General features: G+C 33.9%; 1 protein-coding gene and 1 long non-coding RNA gene across 2 annotated transcripts in view; one reads left to right on the top strand and one right to left on the bottom strand.

Annotated features, from left to right (window-relative positions):
* LOC136037864 (uncharacterized) overlaps positions 1 to 26,388 on the top strand; it is a 47,743-nt gene that overhangs the window by 8,410 nt on the left and 12,945 nt on the right. Inside the window, 3 exon segments of the mRNA XM_065720714.1 lie at positions 8,194 to 8,198; positions 12,018 to 12,132; positions 20,250 to 20,548. Of these exon segments, the coding sequence (XP_065576786.1) occupies positions 8,194 to 8,198; positions 12,018 to 12,132; positions 20,250 to 20,548 (419 nt within the window).
* Positions 11,803 to 13,609, bottom strand: LOC136037830 (uncharacterized). Its single transcript, XR_010620048.1, has 2 exons — positions 13,473 to 13,609; positions 11,803 to 12,118 (listed from the first exon to the last, which is right to left on the bottom strand). It is a non-coding gene; the product is annotated as an uncharacterized LOC136037830 (long non-coding RNA).

Raw genomic sequence — 26,388 nt, 5'->3', positions numbered from 1 at the left:
GGCCCTAGAATGTTACAAGGGGGCTCATTCAAACGGAAATTAAAAGTTCTAGTTCCCTTTTAAGTGACAAAAATTGGAGGGTCATAAGTGACCAAAAAATTCCAACGCTCGTTTTTTTTCCTGAAGTCACCGGGTCAAAATGTTGAGGTAGCCATTTGTTTAGTATTGTCAAAAACTCTTATAGCTATGTCTTTGAGGACAACTTAATCCCCCACATTCCCCGGGGAAAGGGCTGCAAGTTATGAACTTTGCCCATTGTTGGCATATAGTATTGGTTATTGGGAAGTATACAAACGTTTTCAGGAGGGATCATTTCTGGTTGGGACGGTGGGGAGTCTGGGCAGATAGTTACGTGGGAGGATCTTTTCATAGGGGAAGAGAATTTTCCATGAAAGGGGAGGGGTGAATCTCCGAGTAAAATTAAAAAAACGATAACAAACTAAATAAATAAAAAAAATTTTTCAACTGAAAGCAAAGAGCAACATCAAAACTTAAAACAAACAGAAATTATTTTGTGTATAAAGGGGTTTGCCCCCTCATTAATATCTCGCTCTATGCGCTAAACTTTTATTATTACTTTCAAAAGAGCTATTTATTCCAGTTAAATGGTCTTTGTGATTCAGGGGTATTCTTAAAGAGTAGGAATAAAGTTCGAACTATGTGGTCCACTCCACACGTACTATAATTTTCAATCATATTTAAGACTAAGTAAACTTTGGGGTTCTTGCATCGATACAGCCAAAATTCAGTTTCAATCAATGTTCTTGCATTGAGTCAACTCCCAAATCTTACGAATATTATCGTCAAGCCGATTGGAAACACTAAATAGTGTCTTCATTTCTTAAGTATTTTTTTAAACTGGAAATTATCCTTCTGTTCTTTTCGTTAAGACGATTGAAGTTAAGTTTGGTTAAGTTTAAGTTTCTTTATAGTTTAGGTTAAGTTTTCAAGGTTCTTTACAATGACTGATACAAATAACCTCGGGACCTAGTAGCTGAGATAATAATGGGCCTGGGGCATGAAATTCTAAATTTTTCCAAAATTTTTCCCATAATTCTTCGCATACTTCATGTCTCTGCGTACTACTTTGAGAAAAATTTTGTATACTTGCATATCAAATAATTTTGACTCTATTTTATTTTTGGGCCTTCCGTAAGAGATATTCACGCGTACTTCCCACTCACTTTGCCTAACAGATGTTTTAAATCAGTAGTCCTAAAAGATTCAAACACCTAACTGATTTGTCTGTGTCAACTTGTACGACGGGAGGGGTCATATGAGAACTTAATAGTTAGCCTAACAAGTAGGGTTTGCTTATTGATAAGTTCTGCAAACATGACCTAATAATATGGAATCAATAAGAAAAGAACTATATAGGTTTAAGAGATTGTGTTAATTAAAATTCTGATACATTCAAATGGAACTTCGATTTGAAATTTAAAGTAAACAATAGGTTTTCTATCATCGGAGGTGGTCCTATCATCAGGTTTGCCTTTGTTTCCCTAGTCATTCAAAGCTGTCAACAGAACAATTAAGTAGTACTCTTATGCGTGCCTTATTCTGGACTAGACATTATAATAGCCAAACAATAGGACCACTTTATTCGCCTTCAACACATATTCTCAAATGTAATGTATCCGGAGACAACAGTTAACGTTGTTTGTATTTATTATTATTACTATTTCTTGAAAACCAGTCTTCGTATAAAAAGAAAATGACATAGCGCTACAAAGAGAAAACAAGAGCTAAGAGCTGATATGGCACTTGTGACGAGAGATCAGATCTGGCCCGGTTATGTCAATCACGCATCTAGAATGTGTGCTTATTGTTGAACTTGCCAAAGCACAATAAATCCCCCCAACTCTCCCAAGTAGATCGGATATGGTCTGCTTATGTCAATCACTAATCTAGAAATTATGCGTATTCTTCCCAACTCACAACAAGTTTCATCCCGATAACTCCACTCCCAGTGTTTTCCAAGATTTCCAGTTTTCGAGAGTTCCGTTTCCCCCCTCCACCCCCAATGTCCCTGGATCCAATCTGAATTGAAAATGTAGCATTTGAGACATGATATCTTTCTATATATAAAGTTTCATTAAGATCCGATCAACCATTGGTAAGATAAACATACCTCAATTTTCACGATTCGGATGTAGTTTCGGATCTTCTTCATGTAAAAATTGGGTGGTGGTCCGGGATTCAAACCTAAAGCCTCTTGTACCCTCAGTGAGAATCATACCGCTAGACCAGCAAGCCATACTTAAGAACAGCAATTATTTGTTTTATCGGCAACTAAAATTCTTCTCAACTATCTTATTCGCTCGCTCCCCCCCCCTCCAGATGGTCGAATCATGGAAGTGACTACTTCTAATTTAATATGGTCTGGTACCTGATACGCCTGCCAACTTTCATCCTCCTAGCTTATCTGGAAAGCAAAATCGGAACCGACTGATAGACAGACAGACATAAATTGCGATTGCTATATGTCAGTTGGTAAATACCAAGTGCCATAAAAACAACAGCAAAATATCACTATACAATTATGACCACGTAACTAGAGTTGAAGAAGTCGGCTCCAAGCATGTCTTGAAATCTTTTTGTTGTATTTCTCTAAAGGTTTAGCAACGGCTATAATAGGATCTGCTATGAGAATACTATTGATGAGCTTTGATTGAGACAATTATTTATACAGTGAAATTGTCTGTTACTGAATAAAAGGAAAGCTTCTTTGGTCTAAAAAATAATAAATACCTATTTTGAAAAATTAGACACGAAAGGAGCAAAAAATATAAAGTTAACGAACGATTATATTTGGAGTTTGAAATGGGATTTTCAATAAATTTTAATCACTCTTTTTCAGTTACTATTTCCTTCTAAGTAGACTAATCCTTATGCAAGACTATTTGAAGTTATTTTTACACCTAGCCTCAACCAAACAATGAAAACATAGAAATTGAATTACCTGTAAAAACAACTCGTCAAGAGCATTTTGTTTCTTTCAAAAAACATTTCGAGAAAACTTTCCCAACTTGTACAAATGACTAATATATAAAGAAAAATTAATTGCCATAGAAAAAGAAAAAAAAGCATTACCAAAGAGATTTCAGCAGTGTATACTTGATTAAAGCTATTAAGTCTTATCAAAACTATTTAAGGAATTCCGAATGAGTATGTGTTATAGTCTCTCTAAACTCCTGTTTACATTAACACATTACTTTTTGATGCCTTTAAAATTTGCTAAAATCAGTAAAGTTTTCCCACACCAAACACATTTGAAAGGTTTCTCAAATATATGCAGTCTTTGATTTGCATTTAAACTAAAAGCTTGGAAAAAACACTTTTAGCATACAGAACATTATTCATCAATACCAATAATGTTCAAACTTCCTGCTTGAGAAAAGTTTTGGTCACAAACATCACACTTAAACAGTTTCCCACCCATATGAATTCTTTAATGTTTCTTCAAATATGTAGCGTAAAAAAACATCTTGTAATATACATCACATTTTAACGGTTTCTCACCCGTATGTACTCTTTGGTGCCTATTCAATTTGGCCAGTTCAAAAAAGCACTATTTACATATATCGGATTTAAACTGTTTCTCACCATTATGCATTCTTTGATGCTTGTTCAAATTTTGTGTCTGAGAAAAGGTCTTGTAACATAGATCACATTTATGAGGTTTATCATCCATGTGAATCCCCGTGTGCTATAAAATTTAATCAAATCAAATTATATGGAGGACTCCTCTTTATGATCCCACACAGAACACACAGAAATAACATCATCCACAAACCGACCCCAGAACCAGTATTTTAGAGAAATTTTTTTTTCAAATCTGAAGTTTCAATAAATTCCATATAAAAAGCTGCCAAAAATGGTGAAAGGCTCGTACCCATGGGTAAACTCATGATTTGGGTTAAAAATTGACCATTATATGGGAAATATGGGGAAGAACTATAGCAAACCCGGACAAGACACATAACAGTTTTTATATCCAGTGCTTTCCCTTTGGTCAATATATTTTTCTTATTTTCTTCGTATCTTTTTTTTTATATCAATGTCTTTTAATTTTTTGACAAGGTGAACTGAATTTTTAATAAATGAAGTTTGTGTTTGCATGAAAGGGCGAAAAATTGTTGACAACCATTTTCCCAGTCTGGTAGTCGGAAAGCTATAAGAAGCCACAATTGGGCGTAGAGGAACTTAATCTTTATGGATTTTTGGGAGACCGTAAAATTTAGGAGAGGAAAAACCTTTAAGAAAAATATTTTATACATCTGTGGTTTAATAAGCCCACTTGGACCAGTCGGAGAGCTATAATTGGTTTTCACAGCACTATTGGTTTTCACACACATCCACAAATTTTTGTTGCAGAATCAAATAAAAATCTGATAATAATCTATATGGAAACCGATTAGCCTTTAAGAGCGCTGTGAGTAAAATTGAGAAATTGTGAAATGTCATTTAGACTTGTGTTTTTTATTCAGTTACCCTTTCACCGTCTCTGAGAAAGGGTCATTATATTTTAGTTTTGTGTTTTGTTTTAAGTTTTTTTAATATTTTTATCAGTTTATTCTGCACTGAGGACGGTCAACCGGAGGTCTTGACCGAAATATTTGCCTAATTTTCAATTTAATTGTCTAGGTTTCCCCTTCCCCTTAATGGTCTTCATAGTCATAGGCTATTCAATTAAAGTTGTATAATAATTGACTAAATCATATTCAAGACCAGACAAAATAGAAAAAAACAAATAAACAATGGTTAACCAATAGCTGCTGTAAATTATAAAGAAAGAATTTCAAAATTGTAAAGAAATTCAATGCAAAATAAAGACTCTTGACAGAATCTTTGTCTTAACAGAATCTAAAAACAATAATTTATTGTCCAAACTAGATATTTCCATGCATTTTCTGTTTGTTGAATTTAATACCATTGATTCAGTTTATGGGTATTGGGTTGAAACAAAAGATTCATGTACCTACATAGACACATAGACATAGACATTTTTTATTTTCATTCAAAACATATAAAATAAACAAAGAATTTACCATTAACAGCCACTCTTAAGACAAAAGAGTCCTGACTGTGGCCGCAATTCTAACCACCATGAATCTGCTAAATCATTTCTTTAAATGATTTTGAAGAAAGAAAAAAAAATCCTTGGGGGGGGGGGTAAAAAAACAAAATTATTAATATTAAATACTAAATAAATAAACACCCTTTCCTCTTATCACACTTCTCTCCTTTTTAAAAAATGGAATTTAACCATTCTCTTGAATGATGCCAGACTTACTCCCGCTGTGACAGATTCTGGAAGGTCATTCCAGATGGCGACACCTATGTTCCTGAGAACAAATCCTGCTCTCGTTGTATTTCTTCTCTCGTGAGTCAAATCCTCCGAATTCCGGGTAAAATAAGGGTGATAAAACGAGTTAGTTTAAAAAAAATCTTGCAGTGCAATAGCACTGCAAGATACATAAAAAATATATAATTGGGCTTGGCTTTATTTTTGCATATTAGCAACTGTTAGGGAGTTAAATATTACGGAGCTCTTAATAATGATGTATGTATATATTATAGGGCCTTTTTAAGGTTGAAGCAGTATCAGCAGAATAAAGAAACAAGAAAATACCATAAAAATTCATAAGTTGGTTTTTAATTTGCACAATTAGGAGGGTTGGGGAGTAAAGTAAAGCAAAGCTCATTTAGGAATGATGTAAGTAAAGTTTTTGTAAATTTTCAAGTTATTTTCAGAATTTTATTGTGTTTTCTTCTGATGACACAGAACTGTGCACTTCTTAGAAAAACTAGTTTTGCATTAGCAGTTAATGCTTCTGTGGTTCATTATTATAGTCATACTTTCTAGCTCCTATGCCTCCTACGGTAAATTGGTCATTTCCTCAGTTTTAAATTTATATGATTTCATCCATAAAACATTAATGTATCGAGTGGTTTCCATGTTTTCCTTCACAGGAATTGCTGCCTCATCCTCCTCTGAACTCATGACGAACAAGCCGGGCCATTTTTATCTTTAAAATCCTTGCTTCCGGTGCACATCAAGATACGTATCACAAATCCCGGTTGAGAACCACTGACACACACTTGAAAATTTCATGTGTTAATCAATCTTAAATTTCTTCAACTATCAAACCGTTTTAAACACAGGTAAGATACATTTTTTTTTCTGGAAATGCTCACTACTCCAGTCCTGATAACCAATTTGGTTGAGTCTAATTGTACTAATTGGACAACCAAACTTGAAAAGTTACTACCCTAACAAAGTAAGTGAATTGAGTGTCTTTAAGAAATGGGTTTTGAAATCCGTTGCATGACCTGCCTCATACAATATAATTGGAAAAAAGCTTATAAGTGCCGATATTTGAACAAACAAATTCAGTCAATTTCCACTATGTTCAGTTAGATTTGCAGAGCCAGCCCCATTTTATTCACGTTCCAGTCCTAGAATATGGCATATCCCAATCCTAGAATATGGCATTCTAGATTGGGGGCTCTATCCCTCATATACGGTGTGATTTCGGTTCTTTGTAAGTTCTAATGTTGCTCATTATCCGTTGAAATAATCAGTCTTTTTAATTCAATTTTGATCTTTTTTCAAATAATGCCCAGACCTAACCAAGATATGATGTTGGGTACCAGACCTATAATACCCCTGGTTTCTTGCTAATAAATTATATAAATCAATGATGGCGTCACTCTTTCTCAGTTTTCTGCTTAAGAATCAATATGTTCGATTGTATTTAAAGTTTGAACAAAATTTGAATATTTGGTAAAAAATTTCGATGAATAGCAGTTTTGTTGAATAACTTTTTAATAATTTGTTTACTAATTAATTTTGGATGGATAGAAAGGGTTTTTATATGTGATTTTTAATCATCTACATGGCTGAATCCTTCACAATCTCTACAATAGAATCCTCTCGTGTTTGAATGTTTAAATACATTGAAACATTTTGTGTAAACAGCAAAAGGGTAATAATATCATTTAAAATCACTGAAAACAGAAATTGTGGTAGTATTTGCTGCCACTCCTCCTCAAAAATTCATTGTGAAAATTCATTTTCATTGTGAGGCTCACGATGCTCCACCTCACTTTTTTCATCTTTGAGCTCGTAGACAAATAAACCAATCTTATGCCAAAACCAAATCGTATATACATAGATTAAGATTGTCGTAATGAAAAAAGTGCCGTTCAAATGAGGGGATGAACTGGATCAAGCTATTCCTGGCACTGTTGCTGGGGAAGGGGTGCCTCTGACTAGAGGCTTCCCAACTCGGTGAATTTTTTTCCATTTACTTGGCTTTATCTACTTATACCGGGGTACTTCCGTATTATAACAACCACACTGTTGTCCTTGATCTATTTAAAACCAGTTTCTCTATCTCTTCTCAAAGATAATTAGCTTAGTCTGTGTGAGATAGCCTGCTTTGTAGTTATGTTTCAATTAAATATTTAATATATAGGGTTGGCTAGGTTACGTAAGGTATGTAATATAATGTGTTATGTCTGACCTGCTTTCCATAATTCTCTTTTACAGTTTCCATGATTTTGGTACTGAAGTATCACATTTATCAGATTTGGGTATATTTCATCATGACTAACGTAGCTTCAGTATTTGAGTTTCGTACCTATGTAGTGTTGGGTACCTTGAGTGTAAATACCTATATTTGACTCAGGAGGGGGCGCTATAATTAATTTTTCCCCAGGTGCCAGCAACACTAGGAACAGCTCTGAATGGAAGGGGTTCTATTGCCCCTTCTTTATTATCAATGATAAAGGCTTTGACCGAAAATATATTTCGGAATCAAAACGGATTATACCCCTATTTATGCCAACTTCCCTTCACCAAAACTCATTCTATACTTATGTGGATATTAAATGAAAGTTTCGATATTTAGGCATTCAAATGCACTCCTGGAGTGATCTCCCCCTTAACAACCAAATGACCTGCCCCCCTTTCTTCAAAATAGTTGATGCGCACTTACAAATAATTGCTTTCAATTTTATATCTGCCTCCCCCTCCCCCCATATAATGACGCACCAACCCTTTGCCATAATAGCTGATGTGCAATTAAGCATCACTATTTACCATTTCATGAAAGATCAAGTGAATTAACTTATTTAATTTTAGAGTTAACATGAATGTCCAATTTAACCATTAATCTTTTATAGACAAGGTAATGGAGAGTCATGGTGACTCATCCTTACTTGTGCTTACTGCAGTTTTTGAGCAAAGCAAAAATATGTAATGTTTGGTTTTGTATTTTCGGGCAAAATGTCAAAGATCTTGGTCGCTGTATTAAAATTTTTTCTATAGATTAATAGAACATGAAAAAAGTCAAACTTCACGGTAAAATGTGGAGGTTGAGGAGCTGGCAGCACCCTCATATACTGGATGCTGCCTGTTTACTTTGAGTTTTAATGTCGTTTTTATTTTTATCTGAAAACACTCATGATTTATTTAATATCTTTTTGTGTTTAATTTATATCCAGGGTTGCCCAAAATACGAGGTGACCTACCCTCATCCAGAAAGCTCGATCTATTCAGTCGAAATTTTGTCTTTGTGCTAAAATGCTTTGAATTTACATATTCTTGTTTATAAATTTATATCTTTTTTCATGTACTAATAAGAATAATGAACAACTTTGGAATGAATGGATTTTGGACATTTATCCTTGGAATGAATAATAGATTTTGTTATAGCATATATTTTAGTCAAAACCCTGTTTTTATCGTTTCAGTTTCTATTGACAAGGAAGTCTCTTTACCTAGAGTTTGTTATCAATCAATCAATTTATTTATAACCCATCTACAAAAAAGAGTGCGGAACGCCCTTAAGATGGGGTAATAAGAGAAAAAAAAAGGTACAAATAAATACAAATCAACACAATCAAACAATTAAATAAGTGATGCTGACCATGGGTGAGACACTATCGACATAGAAGAGCGAAAATCATGAAGCCTTAATCAATAATAGATGTAGGAGAAACTAGGCGGAATTTGTTCACTAAGTAACTATTTCTATTCCAAGGAGGGTAACTGAGAAGGAATTTAGCAAAACGAAAATATACTCTACAAACAGATAGTTTCTGAGGTTCACTTAAAAACTGTCAAACCGGACAAAGAGAAAGGAGATGAGGTACAACTAAACTATTATAAATTTTCGCTAGATTTAATTTATCAATATGTTTAATATTAGATACAATTGAAGCATAAGCAATTCTCAGTTTTTTCTTCAAATTTTCAAGGGATAATTTCACAGTTTCTTTCATATTTTTTCCAATAGGCATTCCAAGGTAAACTAATTTTTGAGAAAGGGGGACTTGAACATTAGCTAAAGATAAAAAAAATAGGGCCATTTGTCTCTTTAAAATTGAAAGCTACAACAGCAGTTTTTTCAACATTGAAAGAAAGCCCAATATTTTCATATTCATTGTAAAGCTGATTAAACACGTTTTCACATCCACTAAAAGTACGGCTTAGATTCAAAACGTCATCTGCAAAAGTTATTAAAGACAAGTTAAATCCACGGTGAATACAACTAAAATGAACAGAATTTTGGGCATTTAAAACAGAGTTATTAAATAAAGAAGCTAAGGTTAGGCCACCTTGACGGACTCCTTTCAAAATATCAAAAAGGGAAGATCCCCCCTTTAGCTTCGCCTTAAGGTGATGGTACATATACAGAAGGCACTTCACTATAGAAAAATTTACCCCTCTTTTATACGCTTCAAATAAAACTTGGAAAAAATTCAAGAGTCGAAAGCACGAGCAACATCTAAAGCACAAAGGATAATATGGGATCTACTTCTTTCTGCATCAGCAAGAACATTCATTGAAGCAAAAAGGACATGCTCCCGGCTAATACCTTTTTGGTAACCAAACTGGTGGGGTGGGACATAACAATTAGAAACAATTTCATCCAAAATAACTGACTCAAACAATTTAAAAATAGTACAAGAAACTGATATAGGTTGGAACGAATTACACGCAGTAAAATCCTTTTTGCTTTTTTTTCGGGATAGGGGTCATTTGACCAACTGTAAATTGATAAGGAAAAACTCTGTTTTCAATAGACATTTGAAAAAGTAGAGATAAATTTTTAAAAAGAAGAGCACTTGCATAATCAAAATGTCTGGCAGTAATTCCATCAACTCCCGTGGAATTTCTTTTCTTTAGTTTTTTACAATAAAACGATACATCACTTGGCTTAATTATAAATGTCGAAGGTTCGTGTTTTTTCAGACAAGCACTTAATTCTTTTTCAAATTTTGACTCAAGAGCAGGATCGGGAGAAGAAAACTCATGCTTATAATAATTTATCCACTCAGGCTCAGGAATATTATTTGCACTAATGTGTTCACAAGGGCGTTCAAATTTTTTCCAGAGCTTCGAAAGGTTCTCTGCAATTTTACGAGTGTTTTTCTCAATAAGGTCAACCTTATGTTTTCTTAACACTTTAGCGAAAAAACGTTTAGAACATAGCAGCAAACCATTTATAGTCCCAGACTTAGGCCTGCCGCAATGCTTCCAAATATTCAGCCAAATTTTAGAAGACTCACACGCAGAAATAAGGGAAGGGTTTTTTGACCAGCCCTGAACTTAAGAGCCTTTCCTAATACGCTTGCACGGGACAGCTGAAGCTTCAGCACACTTTAATGCATGGTTAATTTCAGCTAGATAGGTGGTAAGTCTGATGGCTATTTCTTTTTCCATAAGGCCCGAGAGCGTGCACAACAAATGAAAGGGCACCTTTATTTTATTTAATATTTTGTCACATTCAAAACAAAACATCTTGCGGTTAACTTCTTTCCAGTCTTTTATATAAAACCACTTTTTATCTGGCTGTTTAGGGGCATGGAATGAAGCATTTATTTTCAACTTTATTGGAAGGTGATCCGAATAAAAGCCATCACAAATTACCTCGAAAGTTGCAATAAAATGATCAAGGTTAGAAGTCGCTGACAGGACACCAATAAACGTGAAAGTTTCTGTTTTGTCAGCAACTGAGTAGGAAGGGGGAGGGAATTAAGAAGGAGTTGGGTTGTCTCCTGCAATCAAAACTCGAGTGTTAGGACGCTTTGAAACTCCATTCACAAAACTTGCTAGCTTTTTGAAAGCATTTATGAATTTATTCTCTGATTGCGAAGAGCAGTAATTAGTTGGCAGGTAAATGTTTATACAGATTAGGTCCGAAAATTCGGCAGCAATGAAATGGTCATTTGACTCAAGGAGATTGACGGGAAATTGTGAAATGATAGCTAATCCGCATGAAGGTCGGCTACGGCTCTTAATTAAATTGACCCTCTTTCTTTTATATTGATTAAATAAAAAACAAGTTTTTTTTTAACTGCAAGTAAGGAGCGACATCAAAACTTAAAATGAATAGAAATTGTTCTGTATTTGAAAGGGGTTGTCCCCTCCTCAATGCCTAACTCTTTACGCTAAAGTTTTTATTGTTTTAAAAAATAGAGTTGTTACAAAGAGTCAAACTTAAGCGTAAAGAGCGTGGCGCTAAGGAGGAGACAACCCCTTTCATATACACGGTTGTGCTAAAAATGCGCTAAACAATAGTTAAACAATCTATTAGTCTATGTTAATCAGAGAATCATGATCATCCATAAGCATTAGTTTATGGAAATAACTTTAAAACCAAAGCAAAAACAAACCTATTACTTTAGTCTGATTTAGGTTATTATGTTAGTGAGTGCCCAAGCCTCAATTGGGAGATAGATAGTTTTATATCAATTGGTCAGGATCAATATTTTGAATACAGAAAAGATAGTGTTCCACTTTAATAAAAACTATGCTTTAACTTTGTATACAAAAATATATAATATCTTTCAAATAATAGTCGTAACTAAAATAAATTTAACACAAAAATATTGAACATTAGGGAAGTTCAGTATTTTCTCGTTTAACTATCGGTGGATTATTTTCAGTGTTCATCCTAGATTCTATTTCATCATTCTCTCCTTCAGCCTTGTAATTCCAGAATTGTTCAGAGCCTGATCCAAATATAAGGAAGAAAATCGAGTCTGCCGCTAACACACTGCCAGCCATGATAAAGACCGCCGACCATGCTTCAAGGGTTTGCTACAAAATAAAAGGTAAAATCAGGATAAAAAATGAAAAAGTAGTAAAAAAGAGAAGTAAGACACAAGCCGAATCATGCACGTTGTCCTTCAAAAGGACAATCTTTACCAAACCCAATTAAATTTTGCATCAAAGTTTGTAAAACAAGAGCAAAATTAAAAAAAAAATTAATAAGCATAGATAAAAAATAAGGATGAAAACAAAACACTAAAAAATTGATAGCCCTGATCAACTATTTTCAAAAGTAAATTAAGTCCCCTTTCCTAAGGCAAGCCTATCTCTAGATACAATATCTGGCAGAAAAAATTGGTAATGTCTTTACCTCTAAACAAAGTCTGTGACTTTAAATCAAGATACAAAAATGAATTGAATCAAATGTTAAATGCCGTGAAAAACATTGCATCAAACGAAAATTACTACTAAAAATAACTGTGGTCCAGGATATTATAACCTGAAAACAGTCGTATCTGTGAAGCATTTACATAATTCATGAGAGGTTAAGTATTTGGTAACACAATAGTATATTACTCCCAAGTTGAATATGAGAAAATAAAATTCCTGTAAAAGTTTTATCAATAGTAAATATAACAGTGTCAAGTGTCAAGCAACAGGCTTAAAACGTCATATCTTCAAATCACATCGACATGGAGCTTCCAACATCAATACATTGGCACATAATCTGTAGTATTTGTGAGACAAATACACATTTGTGTATTTGTAATATAGTGTTTGCAACAGAATTACATTAATAAAACTATCATTTAGAAACCGTACAAATTCATTGAAAACTTAACTTAATCTATAAGAAAAACTTTGCAAGCTGACCAATGGTCTGCATAGCACAGGCACTGATTTTTTGTCTCTTTGCCATCATCCGGGAATATATTGCGTGGTTGGAAGCAGAATCATTTGACCCATATTTTTCTTCTCGTGTTTTTACTCCAGATTTCTCCAGGCATCCATTTGGAGCTGGGTCTGCTCTTGGCTGAGCTTAAAGAGTCATACCACAGACCTCTGTTCCAAACAAAATAACCACCGACAGCAGGACTCAAACCCCCCCCCCCTCACGGACAAAGGATTTCACGTATAATCTTTGGTGATAAACCACTATAAAATAATAGAAACTTACAAATACAAAATTCTAATGATTTCAATTAACATTCTTGAATATCGTCTTTTAGACCTGAAAGTATAGATTTTCTAGACAACGGCAAGAAATTTAATTTTCATTTCATCCTTTAAAATAATACGTCGCAGGGAAGTGATTTGTAGTTCAGCGCACTTTTAACTATGAAATAAAAACCAGAAATCAAAATAATTTTTTTTCAAATATGTAAAGAAGAAAAAGACTTACGTTTTCATCTGTCATGAACCCTACCATGACTGGACCGAGCCACGAAACCAGCATTGATACGCCATTTGTTATTCCAAATAGAGTCCCTAGGGAAAATGTTTTGATAAAAATAGGTAAACAAACATCTATTGATATTTCCTTAGGATAAGATGTATGCCACTTGTGGGATGGGTGAAAATGTACCATCCTCAATTAAAAATTTGCTAAACAATAGTTAAGTAATTTTAGGACCCAATGAGCTGTGTATGGGAGAAAAGCCCAATATCCTCCACCTTAAAATTTTTTCTAAGCATATATCTCTCACCCAATGCATGGGAGAAAAGCCCAATATCCTCCACCTTAAAACTTTTTCTAAGCATATATCTGTTACCCAATTTAAACATTTTATGATCAGATCAATAAGCCAGTTAACCTAAGAAAAAGATCTTGACAAGAAAATAGAGATTCAATAGAAAAGGCACTTATTATTCTGTGTATGAAAGGGGTTGTCCCCTCCTCAACGACCTTCTCTTTCCACTGAAGTTTTTAATTATTTTAAAAAGTAGAACTGTGACAAAGAGTCAAACTTTAGCGTAAAGAGGGAGGTGTTGAGGAGGGGACAACCCCTTTCATAAACGGAATAATTTCTGTTCGTTTTAAGTTTTAATATCACTCCTTATTTGCAGTTAAAATAACTTCTTTTTTTTAATTTCACTGTTAAAGACAGTGAAGAAGGTGATAAATATAGAAAGAATTTTAATCACGAAAGTAAAACAGTTCAAAATAGGGATGAAACCTTTTTATTGACAGTGAACAGATTTAAAATTTTAACTGGATATTTCGAACACATATAAATGTTCATCATCAGCAGTAAAACTAGAAGATATGAATAAAACCAAAAAAAAATTATACCTAACAAACTAGTTATATATAGTTTATTGCTCTTATTTTTTGTAAAGAAATTTATTGTAAAGAAATTTACGTAAAGAAATTTATTGTAAAGAAAATATTTAAAGAAATATTTATTGTAAAGAAATTTACAACTTGGTTAGAACTTCTTGACCAAATAGAATAAAAAAGGCAAGATGTTAAATTCTCACTCTAATTTTCTAATTCATTTGACTTGACTTCTTATGAGGGTGGGAGTATTAGCACAATGCCTGGAAGGTAGTTAATGCCTTTTGAGTCTGGAGGTATATTCTTTAGAGTTGTGACTCAAGAACAGATTAAAGCTTGGTTGGATTTACTCAAGCCTGTACCCAAGAAGTCAAAACATGGGACCATGCCTACTCTCTATCCTTTTATATTGGGTAATTCTGCAGGAAGATTCCTCAAGAAAAGTAAACAAAAGTCTAAAATGTCAAAGATTGGTACCTTTTCTGTACCTATTTCACACTCCTTCCTTTTATAATCATCACACTAACCATTGGGCTTGGCTTCTCCTACTGGACCCTGATATAGCCGTAGATTATATACAATGCTTGGATAAAAGTGGATTTAATTGACTGATTTATGATAAAATCTTGACAGAAATTTTCTTCAAGTTGTAAAGTGAAAATTTTGTTATTAAAGTGGGCATTGGGGCTGTATTCCCACTCAACAGAAGGAAACACTATAAAATGCCACTTTAAACAATTCTTAAATAGTTACTAATACCATTCCTTAAGATTTGCCACATGACTTTAGTCATACCCACTCCCAATAATGATCAGAAATTATCCTGAATTAGGGTATAGGTATGGTGCTAAATAAAAATTATATGTGCGGAATCCGTTGTTTAAATCAATTTGAAGAAGAAGTTTGATTGAATATTCATTGCTTTTATACAATTCAGTGTATATGCTACATTTGACCACTCGGGGGGGGGGGGGGGGGCATTTGAGCTCATACATTTGCTTTAAAGAATGTTATTGCTAAGTATTTTATAATCTTTTAAAGAAATTCTAAAAATTTCAAACTGCTTTTCTTCTGTAGATTGGGATTGCTGCAACAATTCTTAATAATGTTTTTTCATGAAGTGTTTGTTTTTTTGTTTATTCTCCAAGATTTTCAAGTCGCACTTGTTCACGGGTTCTCAATTTAATTACAACAATCATAGAGGAAAGTTGAGAGTCAAAAATTGAATTCGAATGAAATATCTTTTGATTAGAAATCTGTTATCAGAATACATATTTTTTACTCTTGTTGTAGCGGATAGGAAGGAATTTTCGAAGGGAATGAATTATAAGCCTCTAGGTAAGAATTTTTGTTAATCAAAATTGTACTGGTACATTGAATATGTTTTCTTGCATTTTCATTTGAGAAAAAGTGCCTAAAAGTGCCATTGTTAGTTCCTAATGGCACTGAATTGTCATGTTATCAAGACAGATTTATGAAGACACTTGGGCTATATATGAGTATTTTCTTTAAAATACACCCCTAAGCAACTCCATGATGTTCCAATCTCCCATTAGAGCAGGAGAAAAAAAAACAAAAAAAAACACATTAGTGACATAGAAGCTTAACTACTGAAAAAACAAGATTTTGATAATCCAGGTGACTATAAAACACTAATGAACATAGACTGATTGTTCAATATATATTGACATTAGTTACTGGAATCCTATTAACTTTTTTTTTAATTTTGGAAGCACAAATTCTACAAGAGGAAAAGTTACAAATTTATTTGGTTTTCAGTTATATGCTTTTGAAGCTGTTTTGTCATTGTATTAGTGTTTTAATTTATTATTTTCAATTACATTATTTGGCTCTGGTTTGATTTTAAATCGTAAATATAGGCTACATTTGACCTTTCGATGTTTTAGGATGAAATGACTTTTGATCAATTTTTAGGGGGAAGTACAAGCAGAATAGGCCAGGGAAGAGAAGCTGATTTCCACCAAATCCCAGTTAGCCCTTTAAATGGGATACTGCAACTTAAGTTGTATATAAGATGCTACTACAAAACTTTTCTCTACCACTGGTGAGTCATATCCTCAAAAAACTTCATAATTTTGAATCAAGAAAAATACTGGCGCACAAACCTCAAAATACCTAGTGGGAGTTCTTATTACAAGTTTATTATGCTTAAATTTACTTTTTATGGAATATTATTTTTATTACTACTCTCAAAACAACTACATGTTGATTATTCTTTTCATTATTCATCTGCAGTCAAACGATAAAGTCGTAAGAAAGGACTCAAAAGAGATCGAAACCTATCGAGATGGGTAGAGAATGACTATGAATAGACTGAGGTGGAGAAGCATTTAATAAATGATTTATAGTTATTTTTAAAAAGGTATATAAACGTGAAAACTATATTATTTTATTCTTCTTCTGATCACACTTTGATTGTCATCTTATTCCTCATGTGAAAGAGGCATTTCTTTCGTGGCCCCTCTTCAATGATGCTTATCTAAAAATTTTAAATTCCTCAGATAAGGTAAATAACTCTAAAGTACCACATAAAAATTGTCCTACACCCCCACAGAAGAATCGGTTTTATTTTTAATGATTTTAATTACCTAATGATTTAATCAATAGCTAACAGAAATTGCAGTGGTTTTAAATAGCGACGAAGACCACACTACTTTTCCATAAAAAACACCAAAAACAAGAAGAAAGAATAAGGAATTTCTCAAGACAGTGGGAAACAGATTAGAATGAATATTTCGGCCCTATGTCCAAGGGCCGTCCTCAAAGGACCTATGGGGAAAATGAACTTAGGGATTTTTAGATCACCTTAATACATATGATAGGAATTTACAGTTTACCTTAGAAATTTAAATTGCAAATAAAATCTCATTCCTAGATGTTTTAATTATTCGTAACTTAGATGAACTCAATTTTAAAATTTACAGAAAACCAATACAAAACAATAGATATTTACATTTTGAATCAAACCACCCCCCACAAGTTAAAAGAGGTGTCGTAATATCTCTCGTCGATCGGGCCCTAAAAATTTGTTCCGATTCTTACATCACAGCTGAACTAGATTTTATCAGGGACATACTTTAGGGAAATGGGTATCCTCTTTTTTTTATTAATAATACAATTTACCGTAGACTGAAAAGACACTCCCTTAAAATCAAGGATAATTTACCATGTGAGAATCCTGATAAGCCCCAAAACACAATTTACCTCCCATATATCCCAAAAATCACTAGAAATCTTAAAAAAGTATGCACATAAAATTATCTGTACGTTGTATTTACCAATAATTTGAAAATCATAAATCTCCTAATTTTTTGGTAAAGATAAAACTCCTGTTACTCACCAAAGAGGTGTCTATCAAATATCATGCGACTGTGGCAAATTCTGTGTAGGGAGAACCCACAAGAATTTCGAGAAACGTCTACAACAGCATAAGGATGATATCACCAAAGCTCTGAATTCTGATATTACTTCTGCTTCTTTTGATTCTGCTTTAAGCAGCCATTTTTTGAAAATCCTAGCCACAAAATACTTTTTGAAGAATCTGCCATTATTAGCAATGATCTAGGCATAAATTAAGTAGTTCGAGAAGCAATTGAAATCAGACTTAAGATTAATAATAATATTTCTTTAAATAGGGATTTAGGAGAATACTCACTAAATGCTCTATATACAACTTTAATTAAAATGACCTGACGAAATATTATAAAAAACCAATAGATATTAACACAGAACCTGTCACAAATAGACCTATGAGATCAGCAGTGAAAAAAGCCAGGCTAAAATTAAATACGTGTTTTTAAATCATTCTCATTCATTTTAAAGAATTGCCTCGTTTCAGCACAATATATTTATCAGTCTTGGTTGAACTTTGCTGTGGTAAGGGTGCTTGCACTGTTTTGGAAAACTTTTCATTTTAGTTTTATTGATTTTATCCTCTTATAAGTTGTTTCTTCTTATATTTATTTGTATTATTCCGAAACATTCATTCTAATTTGTTTCTCACTGTCTTGAGAAATTCCCTATTCTTTCTTCTTGTTTTTAGTGTTTTCAGTGGTTTTATGCATTCTAGATTATACAGCTCACCCACCCCACCAACCCTCAAACAAAGACATTATAAAGTCTTTCTTTGTTTGGCGGGCAATCAAGAAAATTTGTCTGGTTAAGAGGATTCAATTCAAGGGCATCAGTTTTGGCCACCAATACCACAAAGAATCTGAATAAGGAGCCAATTAGCTCCTTGTAATTTAACCTATAGGAAAATTCCTGCAGTTCGTGAAGGGAATCAAGGAACAAAAACCACCCACGGAAACGTTCACCACTACAATATAAAGCAGCTTCAGTATGTTCCTGTAAACACTTGGATTTCTGGCAGTTCGCATCAAGACGGAATTTAGGGGATTCTTTATCTATAAAAGACTTGACTGAGATTACATGTCATTTTTGACTCATTGAACAACGAGATGGATAATAGAAAAAAATAAATTTGTTTGTCCTGATACTGATTGCTATCTTACTGCTCTCAGACCACAACAATTGAGTCATGTAATGGACTGGTTCAAAGGTCGTTCGTCAATATCGGGCTATATCCTATGGTCTTGGTAGTTAGTTTGCTAAGTTGTTTTGCTCTGTACTACCCTTGGCTATAAAAATATACTGCTCCTGTTGCCGTAGATTTTGCATCCTCTACACTACACGATTTGAGGGCTGGCAAATATTTTAAAGAAAGTTTCTCACAAAATATCAGGAAAATAGACAAGAATTCTATAAAAAACCGACAAAAAATTGGCTGGCAATTGGATTTGTATTAATATTTCTTAAATACAGTCTTAAAATTTCCTGCATAAAATGAAAAAGAGAAAATAAACTTGTTCGGTATTGAAGTATGTCGTTGTGTAGATCAGGCTGTTGTCAAGAAAGAGGCAACAAAATTACAAAAATAGAAAGATGCTGTTTGCTCTGTATTAGTTCTTGCCTGTTGTTTTTTGTCTCTTTTCTTATTTTTTAAACTTGTATTTTAATAGTTTTATTGTATTAATTAACATGTTTTTTTCTTTATAATTTTGTGGACAAGTTTTGGTTACTTAAGTGAAAAATTTAAATAAAAATGGTTTTGATTATAATTCAGAAATATAAACATACATTTTTCTTTTGCAGCTAAAAGAGGTCCGAGAAAAAAAACCATTATGGTCCGAATGATGTTGAAAGAATAAATGAAAACTTAATGGTGATTGAGGTCAACTTGAGTATTGAAAGTTCTGAAGCCCAGCTGGCCATCTAAGAAAACAAACAACAAAGAGAGATAAAACTAAAAAAAAACCTTAAATGAGACGGCGGCCAGCCGAGAGAAAAGAGATGAAAGACTAAAATAACGCGGATATTTTGCCTGTATCTAAGCTAGGCGTCTTCAGCGCAACATAAAAAGAAAAATTACTAAACTTAATTCATAATTTATGTTGGTATGTGTCAAAATCAAAATGGGAATGGAGCGATTGGAAGTTTGCAATATATAAGTAAGCTGGGCAAACAAGAGTAATGCTAACAGCTTAAAGTAAACAAAGCAGTTGTTTAAAGATTTATAAATCATTTAATTAATTAATGATAACATCATTTTAGCAAAATGAAACTATAATCAAATATGGTATTAAGTTTTTAACCATTGTTTTAATTCTATTCTATAACAAACTTAAGAGAAAAGGTTATTGTCTTCAAGGGACCATAAAGTGCTTTAAATTGAATTTCAAAGTAAATTGATTTATTATATTTTTGGAAAGAGCTTAAAAAAGACATCAACTAGTATGTTCACTTTATTTGTAGGTCTGTAATTTAAATTCCTATACAAACTATGCAAGCTACATACAATTTATTTTGATGACACTAAAGTCAATGAGAAATTGAGAGGTCTGGAGAAGGGCTATGATTATAAATTGAATGCTGATACTGGTGGTGGACTCACTTGGGCGGTGAGCAAGGAGTGTCATTTAGTTGCTAAGCTAAATGTTCAAATATTTAATATAGCTCAATGGATGCCCCCTAATGCTAAGATTGACATAAAGTTACAGCTCACTACGTCCAATTTCATTTTAAGAAAAACATTTGATGCAGCACCCAATGCAAATGTCAGTCGCACCTCAGCAATACTTCATGTACGAAAAAAACAGGCTATGAGTTCTGCTGCTTTGGTAATGTAAAATTATGAGCCAATGGAAATAACATCAAACTTCTCGTTCCTCACACGATCACCAATTAGCGACACATTGCCACTGGTTTAAGTACCTACACCGACTCTTTTTTTTTCAATGGTGAAATTTCTTCAAAACTTACTTTGGCATTTGTAAAAAGTGACATTGCCAATGGATCATGGACAAGTTCTCAACACGAATTTGAAATGTTTGGACTTTCCTCTCTTGTGTGTAAAGTAAATGGAATCCTTCTCTGCAATTTATTCTTTGGTAAATTATATAGGACCCTCATTGTATTAGACTTGTCTGGTACTCAAGATATGGGTTTTGTCTGAACGGATACTGTACGTTTAGAGTGTACCTTTGCCGAACCATTGACGGAGAGTGTAACATTAATTCCACTGAATCAATTTGAAACCAATTGGGAAATTACCCCCAACGGTAGTGTTCTATTAGACTTGGCACCATAAACACAAATTAAATAATCGATGTATTGAACTTGTATCCATACATGTTGAAATACAAATCCCATTACATACCCTCGGATTTCATTGAACATACTCATAGTGCCAGAACTAATCAGCTCTTTTGGGCCGTCCTATTCGAAAGGATGGTGAGAATCCTGCGTATTACTTCTTGACGCTCTGATCATCAAGAACTTAACAATTGCTAAAGAACTTTTGAGTTAAGACTGTAATGTTAACGATAAAACTCGAGTGGCTTATGATATGCCGCTTCATTTGGCTGGTATTAGTGGTGATATTGAAGTTGTGAAGATGATTCTAGACAAGGAACTAAGATTTTATGTAGTTTAGTAGATAAACTTGGACAAACGCCAGTTTACTGCGCGATAAAAATGAACTTCGAAATTATTGAACTACTTTTAAAGAATTTAATTAATGTTAATGTGAAAACAAAGGATGGTGAAAGTCCACTACATTCAGGAGCTATTAGCGAATACTCACAAACTGCTGAATGTCTTTTAAAGTAAGGCACTGAAATTAATATAAGACAAAATGATTTTGCAAGTCCACTTCTAGAAGCTTCTTTAAGTGGCTACACGTAAAGTGTCAAATCATTGCTAAAGTATGGTCCCAGGGTTAACTCTTGAGACTACGATGGGAGAACAGTACCTCATTATGCTTGTTCTAAAGGGTGCAGAGAAGCTGTTAAAACTCTTCTGGATTATGGATCTGACATAAATATTATGCTTAAAAATTATTGTACATCACTAGATGACCATGGAGCTTGGATAAGGTCACCTCCCTTAACTGATTATTATGAATATTAAATTAATTATGAGTTTTTTTTTACTATTCTAATCAGGGGAACGAACTGCTAAACGTACTGTTTTCCATATCAAACAGTTCTTGGTAACGAACTGTAAGTAAGGAGTGACCTGGCTCAATAATGACACTCTAATAAAAGGAATTTTGATACAAATAGATACATCAAAAGAATCAGATGTTTATGCTTATTTGATATATATAGGATTCATCAAGTCCTACCCATCAAAAATACAAAGACGTGATGTATACACAAATACAAGATGGGTAGGACTTTTAGTCCTACCAATCAAAAGTTACAAGTTCGGGAAAATGCTCCAGATTTTCGAAAAAAGGGGGAAACATCCTCTAAAAGTTGTAGACTCCTATTGAAAATCATACCATCAAATTCAGCGTATCAGAGAACTCTACTGTAGAGGTTTCAAGCTCCTATCTGCAAAAATATGGAATTTTGTATTTTTTGCCAGAAAAAATATCACGGATGCGTGTTTATTTTTTTTTTCTTGGGTGATCGTATCGACCCGACGGTCCTAGAATGTCACGAATTAGATTTTTTGAACAGAAATTAAAAGTTCTAGTGCTCTTTATAATTGACCAAAAAATTGGAGCGCAACTAGGCCCTCTCCCAACTTAAATTTTCCATGGATCTTTCCATTGAGGATTTTTTTATGGGGGAAGAGAATTTCCATCCAGTATTAAGGTTGGATCTCCCAGAAATATTTAAAAAATAATCAGAAATTAAATCTTAAAAAAAACTTCAACTGAAAAAACTTAAAGTTGTTTCAACTGAAAGTAAGGAGCGACATTAAAACTTTAAGCAAACAGAAATTATTATTTATATGAGCGTTCTCACCTTCTCGTCAATATCTCGCTTTTTACGCTAAAGTATTTTTAGTAATTTCAAAAGAGCTATTTATTATAATTAAACGGCTTTGGGATTCAGGGGGCATTCTTAAAGAATTGGAACAAAATTCGAACTTTGGCACAAAGAACGAGGTATTGACGAGGGGGTGAACCCTCTTATATTACGCATATAAGGTAGTTTGTTTCCCTCGTCAGTACCTCGCTCTTTACGCTAAACTTAGAATTTTGTTAAATAAATAATAATTTGTTTGTGTTTATTTTTGGCCAGTCTCAGCATTTAATATTATCTAAAGCAGTTTCTTAACCATCATTTTTATTTGATAATATCCTGAATCAAAGATATTTAATTTTTTCGACTTGTGGTTGTTATTAAATATAAAAAAAAGCTTTTCCGACTAAATGTAAGGAAAAACATTAAAACTTGAAACGAACAGAAATTATTACGTATGTGAGGAGTTTGTCCCCTTTTCAGTACCTCACTTTTTACGCTAATGTTTAACTTCTTGTTCCAATTATTTAAGAGTGACTCCTGACACACAAGGACCGTTTAATTAGAATAATAAGCTGTTTAAAAATTCACAAACATTTTAGCGCAAAGAGCGAGGTACTGAGGAGGGGGAAACTTCCTCATATACAAAATAACAACCAAAAGAAAAATCTGAGGAAATTGCGGTTCAAACAGTTCGTGGTAACAAAGTGTAAGCAAGGAGTGACCCGGCCCAATAGTAACCGAAACTCTAGAAAAACGGTTTTTAAAAAACAATAGATATATTAAAAAATTAGCTTTTTATGTTGATTTCAAATATATAAATTTCATTAAGTTTAGTCCTACCCATCAAAGGTTACGAGCCAGAGAACATTTTCCTGGTTTTCGAAAAAAAGGAAAAAACACCCCCTAAAAGACATTTGCTTTTTCCCCCTAGGAGTGATCGCATCAAATCAATGTTTTCAGAACGTCAAAAGAGGGCTCATTCGAACGGAAATTAAAGTTCTAGTGTCATTTTTAAGTGACCAAAAAAATTCGAGGGCAACCCGCCCTCCACTTTTTTCCCAAAATTGTTTGATCAAAATTTTTTGATCCATTTTGTACATCATAGTTGAAAGGCGAAATAACTATGCCTTTGGGTATAACATGAACCCCCGCCCCCACAGCCCCAGAGGAAAGTTATAAAATCTGTAAGTCATAATATTTGTCCATTGTTTACGCATAGTACTTTTATTGGAATGCATGCATACATTTTTGTGGGGGGGGGGGGAATTTTCTGCTGGGGGTTTTTCCGCGGGGGAAGTTTCCAGGGAGTGAACTTGTCAGAGGAAATTATACACTGCGGGAATTCGCCAGAATTTTTATACAACATTCTTTTTATATGTCTTACTTTCTCGTTTTCGTCTCACTTTTACGCGCCGTGTGGTTATGAGTAATTGTCCGGGGTAAATTTGCACCGGGATTGAATTGTCTAGAGAATATTTCCATGTTGAGGGGGTTTCTCCGTGGATTTGGGGTCAGCTTTCCTGGCAGCAATTGAAAAACAATCAAAAATTAATTTTAAAAAATAAACAATTATTTCTGCTGAAAGTAAGAAGCGACATTAAAACTTAAAACAAGCAAAAATTATTCCATATATGAAAGGGGCTCTTCCCTCCTTATCGTCTCGCTCTTTACGCTAAAGTTTGACTCTTTAGCATAGTTCTACTTTTTAAAACAATAATAAACTTTAGCGTAAAGAGCAAGTTCTTTGAGCGTAACGGTTTTTGTCGACCCCAGAGTTTTATTATCTGATTTTTTTTTACTATTTTTATATAAATGGCAATTTAAAATTTTTGATCAGATCTGTTTTGGGAAGAGGGATGTAGGGGGCGGGGGTAGTTGCTCTTTGATCTCTTTTGACTCGTAAAAATTGAACTAGAACTTTCAATTTCCAATTAAATGAGTACTCTCTGATGTTTATACGAGCATCCTTGCTATAAGAACCATATATACCCCCAGGGCATAACTTGCAACGGCTGTCTCAGGACCCTGGGCAGTTTTGTCAGCCCCGGAGTTTGTTGTATTATTTTTGAACTTTTTTTTAACAAAATGACTATCTGAAATCTTTATCGGATGTATTTGGGGAAAAAGGGCGTGGGCGGGGTGCTAGTTGCCCTCAGGTCACTTTTGACTCTCTAAAGGCACTTGAACTTCCGATTTCCAATTGAATGAGCTCTCTCTGAAGTTCTTACGACGACTTCTTCCATATGAAACAGTCTGTCAGCCTGCTGACAGACTGTATTTCAAATAGTAGGCTGTACGAAAAGTCTGGTTTAATCCCGCTTTCTATGTCCATAATGACAGAAAGTTTGAGGTGGCTTGGACACGTTCTGTGGATGACTGATGAAATATTGCCAAGGATTTTCCTTTTGGCTAGCCGCCAAGGGTTAAAAGGGAAGCAGGTCGTCCGTAGTCCGGGTGAGAGGATGATGAAGAGAGTTTTAGGGGAAAATACTTCCTGGGAGGGCGTAAAGAGGGAAGTTTTGAATATATACACTCCTCCTCCTATAGAAGGAGGAGGAGTGTCTGTAGCTGTGTCGGCCTCAGGTGGCTTGCTGCTGCGGTGAGTTGTTTGTAGTAGCAGTAGCTTCTGTAAATTTGATTAGTATATAGGTTTTTCTATCTGGAGTTTTGATAACATTTTAGAAATAATTAATGAATAAAGCTGATCAACTTTTGAGAGTTCAAGGTACAAGAATAGGTTTGAAAATTAATGTTAAGAAACTAAGCCGCTAAGACTAGAAATAAGTGAAGGTGAAGAGGTGATATTGGGTAACTATAAAATTGATCAAGTGGATAGGCTAACTTACTTAGGTAGCATAATAAAGGAAGATATTTGGTGGAGTGAGGATGTTAAAAGTAGGTTAGCCAAGGCTCAGAGTGTTTTTTCCGCAGTTGCAAATAGTTAGGTAGCGTTGGAAAATAAGAGAGAGAGGAGAGAGAGAGAGAGAGAGAGAGAGAGAGAGAGAGAGAAAAAAAAATGAGACAAAATTTTTTTCACAAAAAAATGAAACAAAATGATACAAAAAAGTAGGAACAAGAAAACAAAGAATAAGAAGAGAGAGAAAAAAATCATACTTAAAAAACAACTCAATAAGCCATCCCAATTAAATTATTTACTTAATCTCCTCCCAGTCTGGTGGTTCTTCAGTCTACTGTTAAACTGGCTAACATTTTCAGATAACCTTATACTCTTTGGTAAAGAATTCCACACCACTGGTCCAGCAAACCTGGGACCAAAACTTCCCCTCTGAGAGCTGCGACACTCATATACCAAATCATCCATATTTCTAGTCTCATAACTGTGGTATGAAGAATTCCTTTTAAATATTCGACAAAAAAAGATTAAAATATTGGAAATTAGAGTAAAAGTACCGAAGATTCGAGAGTGCAATTTTGGAACCACTGTCCAAATTTTCCTTCAAAATGGAATAACTGCTTAGCCGTGACATGGAGCGCCATCTCTTGAAGGCGCTTTTGTATTTCAACGATAGGAATCATTAACACTATATCCGGTACATCCACAAAAGAAAAAAACATTTTTTTCAGTCAATTTCTTTTTTTGACAAGAAAGGAGCTCCCGACAATTTTTTATGTATGCAGCCTAATATTCAAACAGTTGTTACATGGTTATTTATTGCAAAAAAAAGTTGGGATTAGCA

Source organism: Artemia franciscana, chromosome 17, assembly GCF_032884065.1.
Source record: "Artemia franciscana chromosome 17, ASM3288406v1, whole genome shotgun sequence".
In the NCBI taxonomy this organism is placed as follows: domain Eukaryota; kingdom Metazoa; phylum Arthropoda; class Branchiopoda; order Anostraca; family Artemiidae; genus Artemia; species Artemia franciscana.
This window is presented reverse-complemented; position numbering and strand designations above follow the sequence as displayed.